The sequence below is a fragment of the Trachemys scripta genome, chromosome 1 (assembly GCF_013100865.1).
Source record: "Trachemys scripta elegans isolate TJP31775 chromosome 1, CAS_Tse_1.0, whole genome shotgun sequence".
Taxonomy (NCBI): domain Eukaryota; kingdom Metazoa; phylum Chordata; order Testudines; family Emydidae; genus Trachemys; species Trachemys scripta.
The window spans coordinates 70,452,612-70,478,653 of NC_048298.1; the positions used below are offsets into that span (position 1 = coordinate 70,452,612).

The window sequence follows — 26,042 nt, forward strand, 5'->3', positions numbered from 1 at the left end:
CAAAATAGTAGTCTGGGGAAAGCTGATTAGTTACATGACGCAAACTCTTTCCTGGTCTACCACTGGTTCTGCTGTGGTTCACTGCAGATAGGAGCATGGAGTCTTGCACAAGTAGCTGGAAAAAAAGGAGGATGTGCCAACCTGTTAACTGTACTAGACAATCAAGAGTCAATTAAGGCAGGAATCAAGAATCAAGACCCTTGGCTAGGAAGAACCCCATATATCCACCAAATCTGGATCCAAGGGAATGACTCAGAGAAAATTGAAGTCTGTAATGCAGTGCTTAAACTGTGCCAGTCGCAGATCCAGGAAAAACACCAGTATATCAGTTCACATCCAGAAGTTTCCTTACCACCATAAGGATTAGAAACTTTGTTGTTGTTTTTTTTTTAAATTAAAGTTTAAATTCTCAAGGAAGTGATAAGGCAATCAGAGAGGTGCCAATCAGGAAACCCAGAAACACAGGATCTAATGTCCCTTAATTGTGTATGAAAAAAAATTACAACACTTCCGGGATAGAAATGAATAATTACACCATAACATTCAAAAGCAATGACCATAGCAGAAACTAGTAATCTTTCTTATCTTCTGTTTAATATACAAGATCTAGATGAAGAACTAATGTTCTTGGTCTCCAACAAAAAGAGATGTTTAAAAGTTATGTTAACTAATATGACAATGACATGCCATCAGTTTTGCTATTACTAGCCTGGGTCTCCAAGAGCTAACGTCATGCATTCGAACAAAGAGCCTTGTCCCACCATATAAAGCAAGTGGAGAGGTGATTTATCAAATAGCACTGGGGATTATGTCAATGACAAGAGAAGGCTGGTTTTATTCTACAATTTAATAAATAATATTATAAGGTATACCTGCCTCAGCATAGGTTGGGGAGGGGGAGGAGACACAGAATCAGACTAGATGTCCCTAGAGGTACCTTCCAGCCCAATATTTCTATTATTTCTTTTTAATATTTTTTAAATTAGGTACATATTATGTTTCCTTGCTCAGCTGGGGGTGAGGGACTGTCAAAAGTTAAGGCATGTGGATGGGGAGATTCTCCTCCAACAGGAATGCAGGTTTACACAGAAGGGCATCCTTCATGGGTCGAGCTTATTCGAGGCACCCCATAGCTACCTATATCTGTTATTGCTGCCAGGAGCTAGTGAATGGATCAACTACACATTTTTAATAGGAAGAGTCTGAAATTGGGCTCTCTCTATGGCAGTCAATTTCATATTTTGTGTTAAAATATAAACAAACTACCCTCACTGTTCCACCTCCGCCCCCTCCCCCCCCAGCAATAGCCATTATTTGTTGGCTCCCTAAAGGATCAATAAATGTATATGCTTCCCTGTCTTGTGAAGCTGGATGCCTCAGAAAGATATGAAATGTATTGAAAGCTAAGATAAATATAGTGTAAATGTTTTGTGTTTATGAATACAGAATGTATATTAAAATTTTCACTAATCTGTGTTATTACAAGTTATTAAACCGTAAAATTAGTATCAAACTAACTATAATGTTAATGAGAACTAATATTTACTAAGACAAAGCTGAGAACTGTAAAATATGTAGTACAAATGTATAAGAGAGCTTGTATAAGAAACTCCAAAAGATGAAATAAGAAACCATTTTATTTTAATTTGGGTATTTTCCAAATTGAGTATGATTATTCACATTTCAGTGTAGTATCAAGGACAACTAGGATGGCATTTTAGTGAAGTCAAATGTATCAGAAAAGAGCTTCACAAAACAGTTATGAAGAGGCATAAACTGAAGACAACACACTTCATATCTCCTGCAAGACTTTTTTTTAAAAAACTGTGTTCTACCAAATTAAGTGAAAGAGATAGGGGTTTTGTACAATATGCCAGCAAACTATCAATTTACTTTGGTGTCCCTTTATACGCTAACCAGAGTCCAAATCCTATAGTTAACATTTGGTTACTACAAAATGTTTGATCCAAGATTCTAGAAACATGGGTCTCCAAGAGCTAACGTCATACTAGTACCTAGATGACATCTTCCTTTCGATGTCATGTGATCCTATTGACCAGTAAAGGACAGTACCTGGTTTAGACAATAGGCAGATTCAACCATAACCATTTAATCCTGACAGAACTTGGGTCCCTGCATAGTTTACTGTTACTTGAGATTATTTAGATAACACCTTGAAGCTAAAGGTATATAATCTCCCCTAGGTAGGCATGTATAATTCAGTGTTATGGAGAACTGTACACTAGAATGAGAGAAAGTACCCTTTAAAAACAAAAAGGAAGAAACTGCCCGTGACTGTTTGGGGCAGGGAGAGACTCTGTATGTGTCCCCAGTCTGATTTTGTGGGGAAAAATGTGTATTTCAGCCTCCATTTTGAGTGTCACCTTGATTACGTACTTCACTGTAACTGTCAGGTTAGACTGCATCATTCCCCATGTTTTATTTTTTTTGAGGGGCGGGGCTGGCACCTAGGTATCTGATCCTTAGAGGGTCATCGACTATTGAGTAGCCTTATCCTAACTTAACAACCCTCTGCCAGCAATTCCACTCCAGGGCTGACACATCGAAAATCCTAGCATAAGAAGAGAAATAGAAGAAAGATGTCATAACCAGCTTTTAAAAGGGACAGGCTCTCTAGCAAAAAGACACCTTCCAGAATGAGAAAGCTAAGCAGGAGGAGTGAGAGAGCAGAAATGGCACTGACCACCTGAAGGACACTGACCAAAATCCAGAAGACTCTCAGCAGTGGTGAGACCTCTGGAGGGAGGAGTCTGCATTCAGGTGTGTGTTAGTTTGTCATATATCAATAAACCTCTGACGCTTTTCTATGAATAAAATGTTTGTGTTTAAGAAGATCCTTTCCAAAAAGCCTGTGTGTTCTTTACATTAACTACAATAATGGATCCCAAAAGAGTTAAATGGTAAACTGGCATGCCCATGCTAGTGGATCTTTGGGGAGAACATGCGTAGGTATACTGGGAAAACTGGGGAGGTTGAACACTGGTCTTGGGACCTACAGCAGTTGGCTAACAGGGCCCATATGCCAAAAAATGGTATCAGAATGGAAGTCTATGCCCCAGGACTGTGCCTGAGAGGTCAGAACAAGCAACAATGTCTGGACACTGCTCAAAGCCATTTGGACACTCAGAAGCATATGGGATAAAAAGACTGGATCCAGTACAGCAGCCTGTATTGGCTCCACAAGGGGGAACTTAGACAGGGCTGTAACAATGCCTTGGAGGTAATGTTTAGTAGTATATATGGTTCGCTGTAATTCTTTTAAATATAAAAATTACTAAAGATGACTTTCAAACATTTTTTTAAAATACATTCCTATAACGTATACTTGGGTTCAAAAGATAATACTAGATTTGCACATTCAACATTACCTTGTCTATTTACTTCATTTTGAAGCAGCTCTTCCATTGCCTCTTCCTCAGCAATATCTAATGGAGTGTCTCCTTCACTATTCACAGCTCCTACATGTGCTCCTTGACTAATTAAATACCTGTAAAAGAAGGGGGGAAAAAAGAGTTGGAAGCCAAACAAAACATACGGTGAGCATCAGGTTAATAAAGTTGGGTACAGTGAAAGAGTAACAAAAGCTGTTAGAACCTGGGACCACACACTGCAACTAAATATTTTATATTACACACACACACACACACACACACATATACTGTAAGAATAAGACCACAGTTTACCTACAAGTGTTAGCTATTTAGGGCAGCATTTCAGATAAGATGTATCTTATTAGTATATGGTGCCAATCTCTGTAGTTAGCCACTGAAAAAATTCAGTCATAGATCTCTTCAGGGCTTGGAGGCACAAAAAGAGACAGTCCAATGGTAAATGAAAGGTTTCCCTGAAGGACATAGGGGCCTGAGACATCAATAATTGCAGGATTTAAGTTTTCAAATTAAGAAAGTTGACATTCCTAGTACTTATGATTGCAAAGATAACATTTGGAAGGTTGATACATTATTCTTTGCAGATTTGGGAAGAATAATAACTCCAGTGCCTTCAATTCTGCTCCTAACTTAGCCAAGAAGCAGAAAAGTTAATCAGACTGCTTAGTTTCACTCTCACTATTCATAATTCTTTAAGTAGCGATGAAACTTAATCACCTCAATTTCACAGTGCAAATGCTGATGAGGAAAAGCTATGAACAACAGAAGAAGGGAGGGAAGACAACTACTGAAGACCTCTTTTCTAGTCCCTTCACCCTTCAGCTACCAAGAGGATGCCACAGGAATAGCATACTGAAGGCCTGCCCCCTTGCAGCAACTACACAGCTCTGGCAGCAGTAAAAATATTCTGTTTCCATTACAACATCTAGAGGGAGCGAGGCTTCATATTTAGAAACATACTAGCCAAAGTTGCATATTAGAGATGGCACCCCAAGCAAGGTACAGATTCACATACTGGCAAAAATCCAAGCACCTTCCTGTGCAGCAGCACAAGTGGAAGAAGTTATTGCGCATTTCACCAGAGGGCTGATCCAGTTCTTGCTAGCAGGGCCCTTTACATCATCATTAGATATATATGCACGTGCAAGCCCACATACCTTTGTCTACCTAGGTTGAACATTCCAGCTGTTTGGTGTCTAATATGTTTCAATATGTAAAATGTTTTATTTTAATACTAGGGTAGGCACTGAGACCTGGAGTCAACAATCCAGATCAGGAGGAATTTATTTCTGGTTCTGGAATATCAGATAAATAGGTTCCAACAAGGAGACATAAGAAAGACATTTTAACAGTTAGAACTTGATTAACTCCCTTATCTCTATTAAACTAGAAGTCTATGAAGTCTTTGGAACCTAACAGCCCAACGTATATTCTACTGATGTCAAAGTACCCAATCGATAGTGACTGAAGCATCAGCACCACTCTAGATTGCAGTCTTACAAATTTCTGACCATGAGGTTACTACCTCTCTTATGGATTTACTTTGTTACAGTCTTATTCAGGGGTCCAAATCAGCACCCCATTGCACTAGAACACAAAGACGGTTCTTGCCTCAAAGAGCTTACAATTTAACCACTCAGTGACAGACTTGAAGGTGGCAATTTTGCAACAACAAAAAAAACTTCAAAAACAGACTCTAAAGAGAGACTGCTGAATTAATATGCAAATTAGAATCAATTAACTTAGGTTTGAACAGAGACTGGGAATGATTGGTTCATTACACTAATTGAATCTATTTCCCCATGTTAAGTATCCTCACCTTCTATAGGTCATCTTGATTATCACTTCAAATGTTTTTTTTCCTCCTGCTGATGATAGCTCATCTCAATTGATTGATCTCTTACAGTTGGTATGGCTACTTCCATCTTTTCATGTTCTCTGTATGTATAAGCATCTTCTGTGTGTTTCATTCTATGCATCTGATGAAGTGGGCTGTAGCCCACGAAAGCTTATGCTCAAATAAATTTGTTAGTCTCTAAGGTGCCACAAGTACTCCTGTTCTTTTTGCGGATACAGACTAACACAGCTGCTACTCTGAAACCGGTCATTAATTTAAGTTGGCTTTTGAAGGTATTGTGCAAGTGTCTTTGGAGGACAAGGATTGCGAGATCCAGTGTGGAATGATTGTTTTATGAAAAATGTTCGCCCACGGGTGATATGGTGTTTTTTTTTTAAAACAATCTTATGTGAGAAGTCATTCAAAAGCATAGCGATTGATTTCACCCACATAGGTGTTGCTCAGGCAACTGATGCACACCACGTGTTGTTGATAGGCAGTAAGACCCATGGATCTTGAAAGCTGTATGTGTAGTTTGGGGGAACGGGTGTGTGTGTGTGTGTGTGTGTGAGAGAAAGGAAGTGATCATTGCAGCAGTGGTGCCATGTCCACAGATATTTTCACAAAGTGATCACTCCAGATCTCATCTTTCAGTCCTCATCCTCAAGAGTGCCAGCACAAAACTTAAAAAGATGAGCCCAGGAACTTAAATTCATAACTCTGCTGGACACTGAAACATGGACTTAGACACACTGGTATTATGGCTTATTTCAAAAAGTTCTAACACTTTACTGCCTGCTAACACTTAATTGCCCACTTCATTTTAAGTGGTCTCCTACAGCTTGTGAAAAACCCTTATACTTAATCTGTCCCTCTTTAAATTTAGCTTAGACCCTCTGGTTACCTTCTCCAGACCTGAAAAAAAGCTCCGTGAAGCTAGAAAGCTTGTCCCTTGGCCAAATAAGATTACCTCATCTACCTTGTTTCAGTACATACTATATACAGAAATACATTTTGTAAAAATAAAATATTACTATGAGAACACCTATAAGCATTTTTGCTCTAACATCTTTGCTGAGAAGTGTGGAAATCACTATTGTTCTATAAATTATGACGTGTAGAATAGTGAGACTTCGCTTTAAGTATAATGGCACAATTTAAAGTTTGCATTTCTATGCAAATTATTTGCCACAAGTGCAATGGTATTTACTGAAAAGTACATTCCATTTGTGAAAGTTACTGGAGTAGAAACTCTAGAAAGTACTCCACAAATCTATACTACTATATGTATGTAAAAGTTCTCACTTCCAACTTATTTTCCAAGCTTAAAAAAATGCTGTGAGGATTAGATAAACTTTAATTTTTGACACTGCAAAAACAGATAACATTTGTTACTTCAATATATCTTTCTTAAGGGATAGAAATGACATCTGGAATCATCTGGGTAGGGTCTGGCAGTTTATAAAAAAGTCAAAGATGGCACATGCCAAGTGACTGTTATGTTACTTCCAAAAGTTCAAAAGTTGCTGGAAAGGAAGAGAGATTTAACCATAAGTAGGTATACAAATTTTAACTTACTTTTATTCTTTTTAAATCTAGTTAATCCAACATTGTGAAAATATTTGGGGAAAGGAAACCACCACTGTACAATTCCAATAAAATAACAGGAACCTTTGATACCACATCCAAGCAGTTTCTTTTCAGCAAGGCAAGCTCTGAGGCAGTGGAAAAGTAAACATTCAATATACAGTGGAATCAAACTATTACAAGCAAGTCTTTTCAGATTTTTAAACTCCTTCAAAGCTTTTGGACAAAGCACTCAAAACAAGTTAATTTTTTAATCTCCAAACTTATCATGGGATTGGACAAACTGGCTATGCACTGCACTGTATTTCATTTTTAAGTGTTATTAAGCAGAGTACCCTCTACAGATATAAAGGATACATTCTGGGAGATCTGCACATTCCATTAGAGATTTCTCTAGAGATATATGTTTAAAAAAAGTTAGAGAAACAGCAGTCTGATCACTGCCAAGGCTATCTTTGGACCAAGAGGTTTCAAGTTTGGAGACTTCAGGTTTGAAAATCATTCTTAAATGCACAACTATGTGGGCTCAAAATTGAAGGTGCAATACTATGGATACAGGGAAAGGCATGCCCTCCCCCTCTCAAAAAAATCAGACCCTCTCTTGTCCAGATATTTCTAAACACTACTGTAACCTGACCTTAGATTATGTATTAGTTATACTGATTACTTAAGAATCCCCAGTTATCACTTTGAGGGTTGACAGGTTCTTGCCCAAAGATCTGGCCCAGTATTATTTAAATTATTATATAGTTGGGAACCCTGATGTGCACAGTTGCAACACTTGCAATATAGGAAATCTTGTATTTACAAATATAGTTCATTAATACATTTAGCACAGTCACAAACACCCCAACTTAATAAAATAGATATACTACAGAATGTACATCTACACACCCATATACTCACACCATCCCTTGTAGAACAACTTGAAATGTTAGCCAACATCTTCCTCATCACTATCAGCTTCCCCATCATCACCAGTGGCCATCATTCTGGTAGCTCCCAAGGGCTACATCTTTCTCTCCTACTGCCTCTTTTATAATATGTTACACTGACACCATTATGTTTAATGCATATTCAGTAGGGGATTTTTCCCTTCTCCTTATTTGTATTTCTTCACCTCACTAATGCTGGAGTGTCTTTTTCCTATAGGTTAGTATATCAATGAGCTCAATTTATTATATTTGTCAATTCGTTACTATGGCGCCCTTTTGTGGTTAGATAACACATTTGTTATTTCTGCCATTTCCAAGTTCTAAGTCGTGGTGGACCTGTTAAGTTTAAAAGGGGATGAACTTAGGAAAGCCCCTGTGCCAACCTGCTTTAATGCATCCTCTATGTTAAAGGTCACAGTCATACCTGGACCTTATGCTTTAGCTCCATTTATTTAGCTGAAAGGTCCAAGACATATGTATGCTAACTTGCTGAAGCTAATGTCTTGCTGGATAAAGGCCTGTAGGTTTCTTGCATTACTGCTGAATGCAAAGCAGTAAAGATAATGAAGGCAAGCTAGCCCACTGAGCTACAATAGCAGTGAATATAATAAAGCAAACTAGGCCACTGGGCTATACTACATGGCTTGGCTGATATTGGAGAAAGAAGTTTGCCTTGAAATCCCATTCTTCTGGGGAGGTAAAACTTTGTTTGTGGCCCGTATATTTTAGGAACCCTACTCGATATATATCCCTCAACAGCTCTTACATGCAGAATTTAGACTCAAGTTTGCAGGTCCTATCTTGAAAAATAAGAAAGCAACTCTCCCCTTACATTACTATTTAGAAACCCCTGACACACTTTCACCCATTTATGGGAAATGCATTAAAAAACCTTTCCTAATAAAAACATGGAATTTCAATAATTCAGAGTCAAAGATCAAGTCTCGTATAAGATAAATGCCACATTTTGTCTACTCTAAGTCTCAGTTTCAACAGGTCTGAAGGCCAATATTTTCTGTCAGGGCTTGGCTTAAAAGCTCTGCCTCAAGATCTTCATGTGATGCAGCGAAAACTATTGCAAAATTCTATTAATATTAAGCTAATCTCTACAGTATACTGGGACATGGTTTGTGACCAGAGAGGGAGGGGGCTTCCTTTGAAACACAGATAACTGAAATAGAGAATTAAAGGGTTTAGAGAGAGACTGCTTCAGAATCTGGCACAATGCTCAAGCTCTAATCTACTTTAGGCATAAAGAATTACTTTGTTGTACAGGACTTCTAGACATCATGATTTAAGATTTAATCACTATTACTTAAAAGGATGGTAGTAGAAAGATGGGCATGTATCTTCATTGTGGTTCTGCTAGAATACTTAGTTTCTGGAACCAGGTTTGCAAGGTCAGTAGGGAGATAACTGGATGGTTGATACTGCTGGATCACCCTGATATTTATTAGTATGGAGACTGAAAGAAAGTGTCACCAAGTGGGAGAAGTGGCCAGACAAATTGTTCTTAAATTCAGAAAAGACCTCTCCTAGAAGTCTGGACCAAGATTTAACAAGTAAAAAATAAGAGGACTGCCAAAAGTCAGCGTTCTGTAAATATAGTGAAGTCCAAGTGGAGGATACCTCCTGGAAGGTGTCTTGTTATACAAACCCATGAGCATCCCTCAGGATGCAAATTTAGGATATGCACTTTTGTTTGGTTATTTAAAGTAACCAATGTGTGGGGCCAATGTGTCATTTTCAGCCAGTTATAGGCGATGTTATTTTTGAACCAAGTTTCTTTAAGAAGTTATCAAGCCTATGTAACAAGCTTAATATTGAAAACTATATTATTCCAGTGCAAGAAGTCTTTTTAAATAAGGGTAACATACTTTTCTAAGCATACTCAAGAAGAGATGCACCATTTTAACACTTCCGTATATATTTCTCTTTGTGGTAGAGACAAGAAATCTGAGCTCAAAATCAATTTTGTGGAAAAAATTACTGGGAGTCTATATGAAGTTAAGACTGGAAAAATCTAACTTCATGACAGCTGTGACATCAGTTACTGGCAGAGGAACCAAGAAGTATAGTGTGCTGCTTAGTTTTCAGGATTTAAGAGTAAATTATGGTTTCAAATCTGTGTCTATATACCACTAACTATGTTTTTAAACAGCTTTTAGAATCATACAGTTTCTATGGTTTTGGTTAAATAAAACCTCTACAGTTCACCTTTAAAGTATACTTTGCAAATCCATTCATTTAACAACACAGGACACCAAGGGGAATTCTGCTAAAATATCTGTCTACACAATTAAGTTTCTTTTTATTACATTGAAAAAACTGAGTTTGAGAGAGTGCTTAATATTAAGAGGTCAGAGTATTCTAAAACCTTAGAATAGCTTATCAAATGACCCTTTTACTGTTCACTTTTCCTGGAGTTCACACTTTTAGAAAAAGATAGGAGTCACCACAACAGGATTTTAATGAACATAAAACTAACATTCAATGGGAATTCTGCCATTGATTAAACTGGAAAAAGGATTGAGTCCAAAAAAACCTTAGTTTTAAATTAAAGGGAAAAACTATTAGGAATTCAGGAAGGCAGGCAAATCTGTAACTAAGTGAAAAGTATCAAGAAACATGGTATACACTTTTTTAATTAAAGTTAATATTTGTACTTTTATGTAATACTTTTCATCCACAAATCTCAAAGCACTAAAGCATTAAATAAAAGACCTAGCATTTTCATACTTATCCACAATATTTTTAAAAATTAAACTCACATTTTTAAAAAAGTGAATATATTATATCAACACAGACAATACAGTGCCAAATTCTATCCTGGTGTGTACCTTTTTACTTTGTATAACCCCAATGAAGTTAATGGACTTTCGCAGGGTTTAAGGCAAAGAATTTAGTCCCTTGGGCAGCAAAGAACCGAAAACAACCTCACCTCACCCACCCAAAAAAATACGAAGCCAAAAAAGTTGTACCATATTAATCTAATCTCAAAGTACGCTAAGCAATTTTTTCTAAATAACTTTTATTCTAAGATTATTTCTTGGCTTTCAGTGCTATAAAAGTAAGTGATAAACATACCCCCAGTGAAACACAGATTTTTAGGCTTCTTTTAAGAAGGCTTCTCTGAAAAAGTAAGTTTTAAAATAGCAATCCAATTACTTTTACCTATAATATCAAATCAATAAATTTGAAACTTAATTTTTAATTCATTCCAATAATGAAACAACAGGTATATTTCACAACAATGATGTCACTACACATCACAAATCTATTTCATTCTAAATATATATCTGTCAATGTCACAATATATTCCTCAGGTTTATAGAAATAAAATCGTTTAAAAAACATCTGTATTCATGTGGGAGGGATTTTTTGTTGTTTTTTGTTTTGTTTTGTTTTTTTAATTATTATTCCCTTTAATTGTATTTCACCATATAGGAAAATGAATGAGGATTTTGCAGTAAATTGCTCAAGAATATCTAGTCTTTTAAAGAAAACTTTCATACAGAGGAAAATTTCTATGAAACCTTACTTCTAGTATAGCTTGTCTGCAGTGTAAATACACTGTTTCAGAGAGTAAGACAGCTTCCACCAGCCTCACCTATGTGGATCAGGAAAGTGATTAATAGATCTAATGCAGAATGGCAAAATTCCATTAGCCTAGGAAAAGTAAAATTGACAGGTCCTGAGCTGCTGCTGGGCAACATGAAGACAACTGTGAGGGAGCGCTACCTGCTCTGCTTAAATTCTGTAGCAGAATCTGCTTATTACAGGAGTTGTAGCTAAAACTCCTTTGCTTCAGGCTTCCCTCCCTTCTGTGGGGGGAGGTAGAATAGCAGAAACCTACACCTCTTACAGCAGTTAGAGAACAGGATTAGAGAGGAAAAAAAAAAACAGAAAAAAAATTGCAGGAAAAGATATACAGTACCATGATCCATTTACAGGAAAGAAAAAAAGGAAATAAAGCCAGATAACACCACGATGGGTATGGTGTAAGAATCCAAACAGAACAGAAATAGGAAGGGAAAGAAAGTGATTTTTACATTGTATATTTGATTTTAATATTATAAATAATTACAATACACAAACCTTGCACAATTGTTTTATTCCTTTTCACTGCATGGATTAGGGATGTGGAACAGCTTCCAAATGAGGAGAGATTAAAAAGATTGAGACTGTTCATCTTAGAAAAGAGACAATTAAAGGGGACATGACAGAGGTCTGTCAAATCATGAATGGTATGGAGTGTGTGAATAAGAAGTGTCATTTACCCTTTCACATAGCACAAGAGCCAGAGGTCACCCAATGAAGTTAAAAGGCAGCAGGTTTAAAACAAACATAAGGACGCACTGTCAACCTGTGGAATTCATTGCCTGGGGACGTTAAGACCAAAAGCATAACTGGGTTCAAAAAAGCATTAGGTAAGTTCATGGAGGCTAGCTCTATCAATGGCTATTAGCCAAGTTGGTGAGGGACAAAACCCTGTGCTCTTCCAGCTGCTAGAAGCTGGGACTGGACAACAGGACGGATCACAATACTTGACCCATTCTGTTCCTCCTCTCTGAAGCATCTGGCGCTGAACACTGTCGGAAGACAAGATACTGGGCTAGACAGATCACTGATCTGACCCAGTATGGCCATTCTCATGTTCTTAGCTATGGCCCTAACACAGCATGGTGGCACAGGTACTTTTCACCATGTCTAGGTTGGTATCTTGTATGTTTTTAAATCCCTGGCATATAACAGTGTCCTGCTTCTCTCCCCCAAATGAACAACAGTTACAAGAAAAAGGGAGGTGTTAGTCCTCACTGAGGATGGATGAACAAAATAAACGTGGAGTTTCTAGACCAGACTATTTGTGAGGTAGGACATTCTTCAAAAGTGCTAGAAAACTAAGAAATGAAACTTCATTTTTTTATAAATCTCATACAACTAAACAAGTCTCACATTCAAATTCCAACTCTGACTAGAGAGCAGCAAAAGTTTCAGATAGACCACACTGCATCCACCAAATCCCAAATTCTAAACCCAAAACCCAGTGTTGACATTGATATTGTCAATATCAAACTAATATCTATCTATATATATAGCTATTTATTTAGGAACTTGTAACAGGTTTACAAATAATTGCCACAAACATCAGAAATAAAACATTAATCATTACAACATTAAACATATCTTTTTGTTTAGAGGAACATTATGTGGTAATATAATCAACAGGTCTCTATATTTAGCAGAGTGTTTCCATATTACAGTATGAGACTTTTACACTACCCAGGACATACCAAACTCATGATCATTTAGATGAATGGGGCAGTTCACACTATGGAGCTTCTACTTCGGCATATTTCACCAATCTAATACACCCTTCAAGTTCTCCTGGAAACCCATTTCTTCCAAGAGAAACCCTAGCACTCCGCTCAACCCATTATTTATTAAGTAACAACATATGGAACCATCACATTGCCTGCCTAACAATTCCTTTTAATCTCAGATTTGTTGGTAGGAGGATGACATCACATTCCCACTCAGTCTATATTTTCTAAGGGCCTATCTACACAGCAAGCACAACCATATCACATAGAACTTATCATGGGTCAGCTTATGGTGCCTATACACAGCACATTAACTGTATTTACATGGATTTGGGGGGAATCTGAGCAGCTTTCTTTACCACTTCAGCAAGGAACTGGAAGGCTAAACACAATAGTAAATATACTTTGGAGTGTCCTACTGAACTTGGAGCTGACAAGAAGGAAGACTGGATACACAGACTACATGGACATGGTAAGAAGGTCCAGTGTACACTGCAAAAGTGTGCCAAATCCATTACAGGAAGAAAACCACAAGACAGCTTGAGAGAGATGAAAAGTGAGACACACACAACATCCAATGCTTCCAAATGAATATTAACCATGTGGGGTTTGGACAATGACCATGTTTGTAACCAGCCATGTCACTATCTACATTAGTTACAAACTCAGTTAAAAATCGTAAACACAGACTGAAGGCGTTTCAGAGAAGGGACCGAGTACACACTGCAGTTGCTACAATATAAGTGCTCTAAACTGTGGAATACAGTGTTTTGCTTCACATTCAGACTTCACAAGGATCAGCACCAGAACTGAAAATAACAAAAGTATGCCAGATCCCCTCAAAGGAATAGTTACCATCTCTGCCCGTTTGTGCTCTTTCCCCTAATCTATCAACAGTATCTTATCTGTGTGCTTCCACTAGTTGGTTCTCATCCAAGTCTCAATCACACCTACACATAGGGAAAGTTGATCAACTGCACAGGCAGAGTCTGATGAGAGACTGAATTCAGCACCCTCAAACTAATCTTTCCTGGGAGATTCATGTTCATACAAGAAGTAGTTATAATGGTATCCTGCAGTACCATAAAGACCTCAGGACAGATGAACTGTCAACGAATGCTAACCTCTGAATCATCTCATAAAAAGAATGGAGCCTCTCAAACACAACTCAGTTTTATCTTTACAAGGATCTTCAAGAATGAAAAGTGAAGGTGGTCAAAAACAGTAAACAGATGCTAGATAATAAAGAATCTGCAGCATCATTTGATAACTTTTAACCAAAAGTAGACCAACCAATTAAACTACTGTAGTGTTTTCTTTACCATGCCTAAACCTAAAATATGCCTCCCATGGTCAATGAGTCTAGACATTTCAGGTTGCCTCATTGCCTTTTTTATAACTTTCCCTCAACAAAATAAAAAAAGAGGGAGGTTAGGAATGGGATAATTAGTTACACTGTCCACTTTGAACATGAGTCTCCAAAGCATCCGGGGACATCTTCATGACTAAGTCCCAAGGTCAATACTCCATCCCCAATGATGACAAGAACAGTTGAAAGAACAGGAGTACTTGTGGCACCTTAGAGACTAACAAATTTATGTGAGCATAAGCTTTCGTGGGCTAAAACCCACTTCATCGGATGCATGCAGTGGAAAATGGGTTTTAGCCCAACTGTTCTTGTCATCATTGAGGATGGAGCATTGACCTTGGGACTTAGTCATGAAGATGTCACTGGATGTACTCCTGTTCTTTTTGCAGATACAGACTAACACGGCTGCTACTCTGAACAGTTGAGAAGTCAGTCACCCCCTCCTTGAAATCCTATCCTTCCTTAGCTCTAAAATCTCCCCTCTTCTGCTTCTCTTTCTACTTTCTGACACTCCCCTTCAACGTCTGTGTCAGGAGTTGTCCTATCCCCCATTCTCTGAGGGGATCCCACGGGGGTTCAACCATGTCAATTTCCTCTTTAAAAAACAAACACACACTGTTTCTCTGATGATCATTGCTTTCAGTGTTTCAAAAAAATCATCTTAAATTCTGATTAACCTTGACACTTCTCTCTCCATTCAATCCCGTACCTCATCTTCTGAGATCTCAGCACTCTAACATTAATCTGAACTTGACAAAACTGAACTTCTGATCATTCTTTACAGTCTCAATTCTGTTACTAATACCACCTTTTCCCCTGTAACTCAGGCCTGTAATTGGGATCCAGACTGTGAGGGGAGCTGCTTGTAATATTTTATATATATGTTCCATCTAGCTGTTACTGTGCTGTTTGCTATATGATTATAAAGGGTTAATTCAAACAGGGTTTAATTGTACTTAAGCAGGAAAACAGTTTATAGCTTCAGACAGCCCAATTACCAATACTTAAATGACAATGCAGAAAACCAATTACTTTGAAGTCTACCCTGGACAGTATGGAGAGCAGGCTAAAACCAGTCTGACCAGATTAAAGGGGCAGAGAAGACGACAAAGGACTTGGCAGGTTTTATGAAGGGATGCATTCCTGAAAGACAAAAGACAAAGAGAGGGGCAAAGACTGCTGCTGGGGAGCAGACTGAACCTCGGTCCCCACAGATGGCATGTCTGGGGTAAGCTAGGCCTACTTAGATTTTAGGTAAAGAAAGAAGTGTGTGTAGACCTTTTATTGTATTAAAAAAATCCTCTCTCTTGCTCCTACTGATGTGATTCAACAATATTTAGCTTTGAAAGGCTGCTTGGATCACTATATTCACTACTGATCACAGCTCCTAAAGGAAGGCTCACTGGACCCAAACTCAGATGAGCCTGCTGAGTAATCACAATTAATACTCAGGGTGCTGTAGCCTTCAGAGCTGGTCTAAAGGGTGGAAGAATCACAGGATCCTCCACAGCACTGGTTCTCAACCAGGAGTACACATACCCTTGGGAGTACACAGAGGTCTTCCAACAAGTACATCAACTCATCTAGATATTTGCCTAGTTTTACATCAGGCTACACAAAAAGCATTAGCAAAATCAATACAAACTAAAATTTCATACAAACAATTACTTGTTTATCCCACTCTATATACTATACACTGAAATGTAAGTACAATATTTATATTCCAATTGATTTATTTTATAATTACACCCCTACCCCGATATAACGTGACCAGATATAATACAGCAAAGCAGTGCTCGGGAGCTGGGGGAGATTTTCTGGCTCCCGAGGACAGTGTTATATCGGGGTAGAGATGTATAAGGTTAAAATGAGAAAGTAAGCGTTTTTTCAATAATAGCATGCTGTGACTTTTGTATTTTTAGGTCTGATTTTGTAAGCAAGTAGTTTTTAAGAGAGGTGAAACTTGGAGGTACACAAGATAAATCAGACTCGTGAAAGGGCTACAGTAGTTTTGAAAAGTTGAGAGCTATTGCTCCACTGGACAGGTGAAAGCAAGAAGCTTAACAGAGAGATGTAGGGTTGAGCACTAGACCCATCCAAAAATAACTGGTTAACTGACTGGTCAAACATAGGTCAAAAGCAAAAATGGTCAAATATTTTAAAGCACTAATTTATTAGAACAGTAACAGCAGCAACAAAAAAAGAGTAAGACTTTATGATTGCCAAGAGGTTTAGCCTTAGATAGATGCTTATGCCTAATTCCAAAAATAAGTTACTTGAGTTATTTTAACTTGGAAAAATAGAAAACACAATTGAGAGAGAGAGAGAGAGAAGGGGGGAAGTTATGAAGGGAATTTTTGTTGAGAAGGAAGGAGTGGGGGGATTATTTACATGGGCATTTAATGTGGGCTGTTTGCTTGTTGAGGATGCACCATACAGATTTGTTGTTGGGCACCTTTAATAGTTGTGATACTTTTGTTTTAAGGGAGAAGCTTGATGGCTTTGCATCTTTTCTCTGTGTTGAGTGAGGAGGTTTAATAACTGTGGACCCTCCTCTCCTTCCCCCAAAGTTAATTTCTACGTATTTGTCTAGTCAGTCTAGGTTATAAGCTCGTAGGGCAGAGACCATTCCTTAACTTGTTTAATGTGCTTTCTAAACTGCCATGTACAATTGATGGGATGGTATACAAATAAAAATATATCAGCAGATATACAATGTTTGTTCTAGAAGATCCAGCCAATCAAGATGTTCAACTTTCAATTAATTCACCTTTTTCACAACAGATGGCATCAACATATAACTAGGCTTGCTAACAGGCGGTAACATGATGTAATCAAAAAGGTAAACCAACACTTCTTTTTTGCGCCACACATCTAGGCTGATGCAATCTTGACTTTCTGTCCAGATCGTTAAAATTCATCCACTGCAACCTCCTCTTCTCTGGTCTCCCCAGTATGTAGGTCACTAGACCCTCCCATTAATACAAAAGCATAGTTGTTGAGATCCTCTTCCTCCCTAGTAACTCTGACCATATCTCTGATTACCTCCACTGGCTCCTGCTATTTTAATTTACTTGTCCCCTTCAAGTACTTTTATAACTTTAACTCTCCTTCTTAAATTTTGTCTAAGAATGCCTGCCTTCACACTCCACCAAAATTGCCAGCCTTGGCTATCTATTTGTCCACTTCTCCCAAAATCACTGCCCAACAGTACTTAAGAAAGCTTAAGGAATAGCTGACATTTAGTTTAAAAGCTTGACATATATTTACAAATACATGTTATTATTCCTGTCCTCCATGTTTCACCTATTGTATATCATCTTAGACTACGTTCCTCAGACCAAGCACTGTGCCCTGTGTGCACTAAAAAAAACTTCACATACAATGAGAGACCAATCTTAATAGGTCCTTTGCATGTAGCTATAATACAAGTTAATTTTAGGTAGTATGTTGTAGAATCAACACTATATTTTACCTTCTCCACCTAGTCATTCTTCCTTCTTTTTCTTGTGCATCAAACCCTTTCAAATGTAACTTAAATGGAATGTTAACCTAATTAATGGTTTTATCGTGTTGTTATTTTTGGAAATGGCTTTCAGGGCGGCATACATATCTTCTACTTTGGTGGGTACAGGAGAATGCTTAAGTATTATTAAAATTAATGTTCTAGCCTTTAAATTCTTGAAAACAAGTAGTTTAATTCAAATCAACTACACACTGACAATTATGCATGGTACCAGATCAGACCATGAGAAAGTCTATATTTAGCAAACACTAATTTTTGCAGCTCAAGAGAAGTTACTGCCATTTCATGAAGTTTATTTTACATCAGTCTTAGTACTATATATAAAGCACAGAAAAACACACATAGTATAAACATTTTAAAATTGCTACTATTAAATGCCATCTCGTGCTATTTCTCCTCCTATTCACTAGACTGCAATTTAAGATGCATAAGAAAGAAGAATTTGCTAGTTGCAAAAAAGTCCTTAGATTTTTCAAGTACCGTATATACTCGTTCATAAGCCAAATATTTTTGATAAAAAAGTGACACGTCAAAGAGTGGGGGTCAGCCTATAAACAGGTCTACACCAAAATTTGATGATTTTAAACTCTATGGAATCATTGAATTGAATATCGAATACACTGTCATTTTGTTTACCTGGATCATCTGCAGGCATGGAGCCCCTCAGCCCGCCACTTCCCACAGCTCCCATTGGCTAGGAACGCAAACCGCGGACACTGGGAGCTGAGGGGCTCCGTGCCTGTGAACACTCCAGGTAAACAAAATGTCCAGGCCCGCTAGTGGCTTACCCTAATGGGCCAAGAGCCAAAGTTTGCCAACCCCTGAAATATAGGGTCGGCTTATGAAAGGGTCATACAGTTTTTGCTATTGTTACCTAACCATCTTGGGGGGTCAGCTTATAAACTAACGGGCTAATGAAAGAGTATATACAGTAGATCTTTTAAAGTGTTCAACAGTTTAAAATTATCACACGCACCAGACAAAAATTTGTTGATACCTACATAATTGGTTTTGCTGGATTTGTTACTGTTGTTTTAGAAAAAGGTAAATTTAAAGTTTTATCCATTATGCACCTTTAAAATAAAGGCTACATATAGTTATGCACAAAAAGCTTTGTTAAAGTTACCACAAAATGTAACTGGACAAAACTAAGGAAATAAAAAGTTAAGCGACATAATTATATTCTCCCTTCCTTAACCCCACCACACCCACACACCATACTACCATCATGAAAACTACAAACCACAGAATACGCACCTCAAACTTAACTGCAACCAGAGGGATGCCAACCTTCCAGCACCCCCTTATTTGACATATGCCATCCAAACATACCAAATATTGACATATCAGTGAAGTCAGAATAATTTGGTAATGGAGTAGTGCAAAATAGAGGGCCCTCATGTTTTTTTCTCCTCTTTCCATACCTCTAATACATTTTGTCATCCATCTCTGTGAACCCATTTCTGCTAAATGTCCCCCGTTCCCCTCTGCAATACAGCTTCCTATTTTCACAGGTCTGAAACTTTTCAAAACATATGGAGGTTAAAATTTCTAATATCTGATTTTTAATTCAGTGTGAATTTGAATTTGAATTAAAAGGATGGAGAAAACACTCTCCAGTTTAAAGAACTGGAAAGCATGTAGAAACGGGGGGAAATAATTCACAGATTCCAGGTCAGAAGGGACCGTTGTGATCTTGTCTGACTTGTATAACATAGACCATAGAATTTCCCCAAAATATAGTGCATCTTTTAGAAAAATATCCAATCTTGATTTAAAACCAGCAAGTGCTGGACTATCCACCATTACCCTGGATAAATTGTTTCAATGATTAAACTTTTCCTACTGTTAAGGCATACATTTTTAATTTCAGTCTGAATTTGTCTAGCTTGAACTTTCAGTCATTGACTCAAGTTATATCTTTGCCTGCGAGATTGAAGAGACAATTATCAAATGTATTGTCAGTAGATACAGACTGATCAAGTCATACCTTAACCGTCTCCTTGTTAAACTAAATAAACAGAGCTCCTTCAATCTGCCATTGTAAGGCAGGTTTTCTAATCCTTTAATCATCCTCATGGCTCTTCTCTGAACCACATCCAATTTATCAACATCATTCTTGAATTGTGGACACCACAACTAGCCACAGTATTCCAGCAATGGCTGCAGAAGGGGTAAACAAAGGGATAAAAATAACCTCTCTACTCCTACTCAAGATTCTACTGTTTCTGCATCCAAGGATCACATTAGCCCTTTTGGCCTCAGTGTAGCACTGGGAGCTCATGTTCAGTTGATTATCCATCATGAGCTCCAAATCTTTTTCAGATTCATTGCTTCCCAGGATCCTGTAAGTACAGCCTACATTCTCTGTTCCTACAGATGGATTCATTTACATTGAGCCATATTAAAACAAACATTGTTGGCTTGTGCCCAGCTTACCAGGCAATCACTCTAAATTAGTGCCCTGTTCTCTTCATTATTGACCACTCCCAGTTAGTGTCACCTGCAAACTTTATCAGTGGTGATTTTAGGTTCTCTTACAGGTCATCAATAAAAATGTCATATAGCATTAGTTCAAGAACTGGTCCCTTCAAGACCCTACTAGAAACACATCCCGTTCAATGATGATTCCCTGTTCACAATTACATTGAGACCTATCAGACAGGTTTTAATTCATTTAATGTGTGCCACATTAATTTTATATCATTCTAGTTCTTTAATCAAAATGTTCATGCAGTATGAAGTAAAACACCTTACAGAAATCCACGTACATTACATCAACGGTGTTATCTTTAATCAAATAAATTAGTCTGACAGGATCTACTTTCCATAAACCCATGATGACTGGCATTAATATTAAAAACCCGCCTTTAATTTTTTATTAATCGAGTCCCATATCAGCTGCTCCATTATCAATATATCAGAAAGTGGTGCTAGATGTAAAGAAGAATAGAATATATGTCTGTCAATTTTGTGTTCAAGCTTGTGTTCTTACAGTAAGAATGTTAAAGAGACTCTGGGCTAGTCTCTCTGTATAGATGTGCATTTTAAAACAAACTGAAATCTGCAGTTCTATTAACAAACAAGTACATGACATCCACTTTAAGAATTTGAGACTATCAAGTGGGAAGAACTAGCAATATGTAAATAAAATACTCGCTTTTATTTTTTTAAAAATTTTTAATCTAACCTGGTTCACACACTGTCAAGCAAAGGAACAGTGAACTAGCAATCCAAGGGAACCAAGTTACAATGGGCTTAGCAAAATTTAGGGGGAGTAAAAATCATATACTATCCCCGCCCCATCCCGAAAAAAGACAGCTGTGTAAAAGTCTAAAATTTCATAACAAAAAACCCACAAATGAGAACCATTTCACACCGAGAGGTGGGCTGAAAGCCCCAGCAGACTTTTGTTGAAGCAGGTGGCCACAAGAGCTTCTAACCTCACCTCCCCATCAAGATTTTGCAGAGCTACACATTTGAAAGGTTTAGTGCTTCCCCATCCCCAGTGATTAATGAGGTACAGCTTGGCAATCGGGAAATAAAGTTAGAATTTTTATTTTATTTTATTTTACACTTAGGAGAATCTTGGGGAGAAAGAGGAGATGATATTTTACAAAAAAAATTGTAATAGTTGTTGATATATTTATGGAGGATTTTTTTATTAAAAAAAAAAACTCATGTGCCAACTCAATTAGAATGCTTGTATGTTGCATCCCTTCTCTTTACCCTTCATGTTCATCCCTATTGTAAGCTTGTGTTGTTTTTAGATTCCAAACTCATAGGAGTCAAAGCACCACCTAGGACTTTCTAGTGTTACAACAACATAAGTGATAGTTCTAAAATAATCTAAGGACAGCCAATTTTGATTTAGGCCTGGTCTACACTACAAAGTTACGTTTACATAAGCCACCTTGTGTCACCCTAGTTGTGCATGTGTCTACACTTTAATTTGTCCCCAGTACAGTTAGGCAAGGGGGGAAATGCAGAACTGTTTACGTACACAGGAGGTTTCAAGGGACATCTCTGAGAGATCTCTATGAAACTTTCATGGATATACTCTGCAATCCTCTCCCGAAGCCTTCTAGGGATGGCAGCCTTATTTTCTCCTCTGCAGTAGGACATTTTCCCACACCAGTCAGCAAAAACTTCAGCAGACAACATTGCAGTACACAGGCTAGCAGCATACAGGCTTGGGCAGCTTCGGGACACCAGAAGCAGATCTGATTTCTGTGCCTTCGTTACCCTCAGGAGTGAGATATCAGCTAAAATCACCACCACCTGTGCAAAATGGTGCTAGTGCCATTGACCCATACGCATACTTTCCTGACACCAAGCAATTCCCTCCTCATTTCCCTCATCCCTGGAAGGTCATAAACACCATGGCTAGTGCTTTGAGTGGCGCCATGTACATGCACGCCGAAGCAGAAATGTCAATAAGCATGATTTGCTTAAAACTTTAGGAAAGCAAGGGAAGGGACTTCTGAATCTTAGCTTGCACTTTTTCCACTGTGACTATATTGATAATGGTACTTCCGCGTTTTATTGCCAGCTATTGCAGCCTTGAGAGATTCCCCCCTCCCAACCCACATATCTCCAGATCAGAAAAATGAGGAGAAAGAAAAGGACTTGGGATAGCATGTTCAGTTAGATCTTAAAAGCCAGTGCTTCATTAGACCATGAGCACAGGGATTGGAGGGTGAACACTGAAAAGAAGCCTACAAGTCCCAGCAGGAAAAGAGGAGGGAAACACACCAGGACATAACGGGGCTTCTCCAGGAGCAAACACAGATTCTGCAGACTCTTGTGGATCTAAAAGTTGAACAATCATGGACCTGCCTCATTTTAAAGTGGCATGGAGAACTCCACTAGAGCATCTTCCAACCCCCTCAACATTCCACATGTTATCAGGGGCTACATACCTACTCTTACAATTCCACCCTGTGTGATATTCAGGACAACCACATCTTCTCATATAGCAACTGTGGTTTTCACAGCAGTGTATATGTAGGTAAAATACTCATGAATGTTCTTTCCCCTTAAGTTCTGTTCCATTACGTTTTTAGGTATTTGCTTTTAAATTGCACAGATTTTTCAGCGCACTGGTTTTGTTACTGAATAAAATTCTATTATTTGGAAAAGAATTCATTTTTTACAACATATCAGCAGAATGCCTAATAATTCTGAACGCAACTACTTACTTGTCACTGTACAGTGACACAACTCAGGATCAGTGAAACAGAATATTCATAAATGTACAGCAAGCATCGCAAAATTAGTAGGTGCACTGACAGCATTATATTAATAAATATACACCAAACACCACACAACTCCTAGCAGGCCCCAAAACAGCACAGCCAGTTACAGCACAGCTTACTGTAGTTCACTGTTAAAATGCTCTTTCAAAGCCCCGCTGAATCATACAGCTTTGCGCTGAGCTCTTCCAATAGCCCTTGTATCTGGCTGTTCAAACTCAGCAAGCAGACAGACACGCCACCTCTGCCCTGATGGCAACTTCTCCTCCTTTGCTTTACAGACATTATGCAGGACACAACAGTTATAACTATTGCGATTTTTTTTCTCTGAGATCCAATCCTGTGAGTAAACAATGCCTATATCCCTTCAATCTACCAAAAGCAAGTTCAATCATCATTCTGCATCTGCTGAACCGTTAGCACCTTCTTGGTGCTATTGAGGTGGCTAATGTGTGGCTTCATGAGCCAAGAGAGAAAGGATTAGGCTAGGTCCCCCAGGATCACTATTGGCATTGCAACATCGCCAGTAGTAATCTGCAGTACCTTTCTGAAAAGTTTGGTGTTCTTAAAGATGCGAGTGTCATGCACCTTCCCTGACCATCCAACACTGATGTTGGTCAAGCATCTCTGGTGATCCATCAATGCTTGCATAACCATAGAAAAGTAGCCCTTTCTGTTGACGTACTCTGTGGTAAGGTGGTCTGGTGCCAAAATGGGATTTTGGCCATCTCTCTCCAATGCAGCTTGGGAACTGCATTGCTGCAAATTCATCCACTAGGACCTGCACATTGCCAAAAGTCACAGTCCTGCATAGCAGAATATGATTAATGGCCCTGCACGTCTGCATGACAACAGCCCCCGCAGTGGGTTTTCCACTAACCAGCAGCAATCTGACATTGCAAGTTTCAACAGTGTGAATGACACTCACTTCTCCACTGTCAATGCAGCTCTCATTTTGTTGTGCCTGCACTGGAATGAGCTCAGCACACAGACCTAGGAATGTGCCTTTATGCATTCAACATTTCTGCAGCAAACTACTCATCATCCCAAGCCTGCATTATGATGCAATTCCACTAGTCAGTGCACATTTCTTGGGCACAGAAGCAGAGTTCCATCTGCAGCTGCTCCATGAATGCCACCAACAACCTTGAACTGGTTCTTGCTATGTCCCACAGCAAATCTGTCTTCCAAGAAATCATGTTCCTGCTGATCCAGTTCTTCTCATCGCTCTGCAAATACCGAGGATTGTACATCCCGTGCTTGCAATACTTAAGAGAACAGTGAAGGGTTGTGCAGCTCCAGGATTCTGTCAGAGATGACTGACAGAGAGAAGGGCCACATGGGTTCATGGGATTTTTTTAAAATGTTGTGAAAATTATAGTATATAGATGACATTATGCGATGGAGACAGCTACATGCTGGGAAGTTGACCTATTGCTCCCAGTTACTAGTTTCTGCCCCACTATGCATTGTCAAAACTTCCCAAAAGATGGATAGTGGCAGGCTGCATACCAGGATATCTACCCACAGCACACCACACTGTGCATCAACACAAGCACTGCTGGTGAGTATGCGACGCGCCAGAGCAAGGTGCCAAGTACACAAAGCGCACAACAGATTTACTAATTACAGTGGCTTTATGCTGATGTAACTTGCATCGAAGTCTGCAGTGCAGACGTGGCCTTAGAGTGTGACAGATGCTTGTTTGAAAAGCTAATTAAAGCTGTATAGTACTTACTAGTAATTAAATATCAGAAATACCTACCAACACTCAAGCAGCTAAACATTTGAACAAAGATTTGTGTGTACATTAGCCATAAGGAGTAGTATTTACCGGCAAATCTGAAGAATTTTCATTTAAAAAACCCACAAATACTATGAACATTTGAGTTTAATTCAGGATGCAGCCATACATCCATTTGCAAGCAGCAATCTTAAAGCATACAGCTATGTAACGAAATGCCCTGTCATCTGAGCCAAACTAAACATGTAAAGGCTTCAAAAGCTGCAAGAACATAAGAACAGCCATACTAGGTGACACCAAAGGTCCATCTAGCCCAGTATCCTGTCATCCGACAGCAGCCAATGCCAGGTGCCCCAGAGGGAATGAACAAAACAGGTGATCAAGTGATCCATCCCATCACTCATTCCCGCCTTCTAGCAAACAGAGGCTAGGGACACCATCCCTGCCAAAAGCCAACGATGGGCCTATCCTCCATGAATTTATCTAGTTCTTTTTGAACCTTGTTATAGTCTTGGCCTTCACAACATTCTCTGCCAAAGAGTTCCACAGGCTGACTATGCGCTGTGTGAAGAAATGCTTCCTTTTGTTTGTTTTAAATTTATTAATTTCATTTGGTGGCCCGTAGTTTTTGTGTTATGAGGAGGAGTAAATAACACTTCCTTATTTACTTTCTCCACACCACTCATGATTTTATAGACCTCAATCATATCCCCCCCTTTAATCGATTTATTAATCTCTCCTCATACGGAAGCCGTTCCATACCCCTAATCCATTTTTGTGCCATTTTCTGAACCTTTTCCAATTCCCATATATCTTTTTGGAGATGGGGTGACCACATCTGCACGCAGTATTCAAGATGTGGGCGTACCTTGGATTTATATAGAGGAAATATGATATTTTCTGCCTTATTATCTATCCCTTTCTTAAGGATTCCCAAAATTCTGTTTGCTTTTTTGACTGCTGCTGCACAATGAGTGGATGTTTTTAGAGAGCTATCCACAATGACTGGAAGAACTGTTTCTTGAGTGGTAACAGCTAATTTAGACCCCATCATT

At 38.5% G+C, this 26,042-nt stretch overlaps 1 protein-coding gene across 8 annotated transcripts in view; it reads right to left on the reverse strand.

Moving 5' to 3' along the window:
* The window catches only part of PPP1R12A (protein phosphatase 1 regulatory subunit 12A), a 222,196-nt gene that overhangs the window by 95,658 nt on the left and 100,496 nt on the right, over positions 1-26,042 (reverse strand). For all 8 annotated transcript variants that reach the window (XM_034772126.1, XM_034772117.1, XM_034772066.1 and 5 more), the window contains exon 3: positions 3,390-3,508. In XM_034772126.1, coding sequence (XP_034628017.1) covers positions 3,390-3,508 — 119 coding nt within the window. The remainder of the gene's footprint in view (positions 1-3,389; positions 3,509-26,042) is intronic.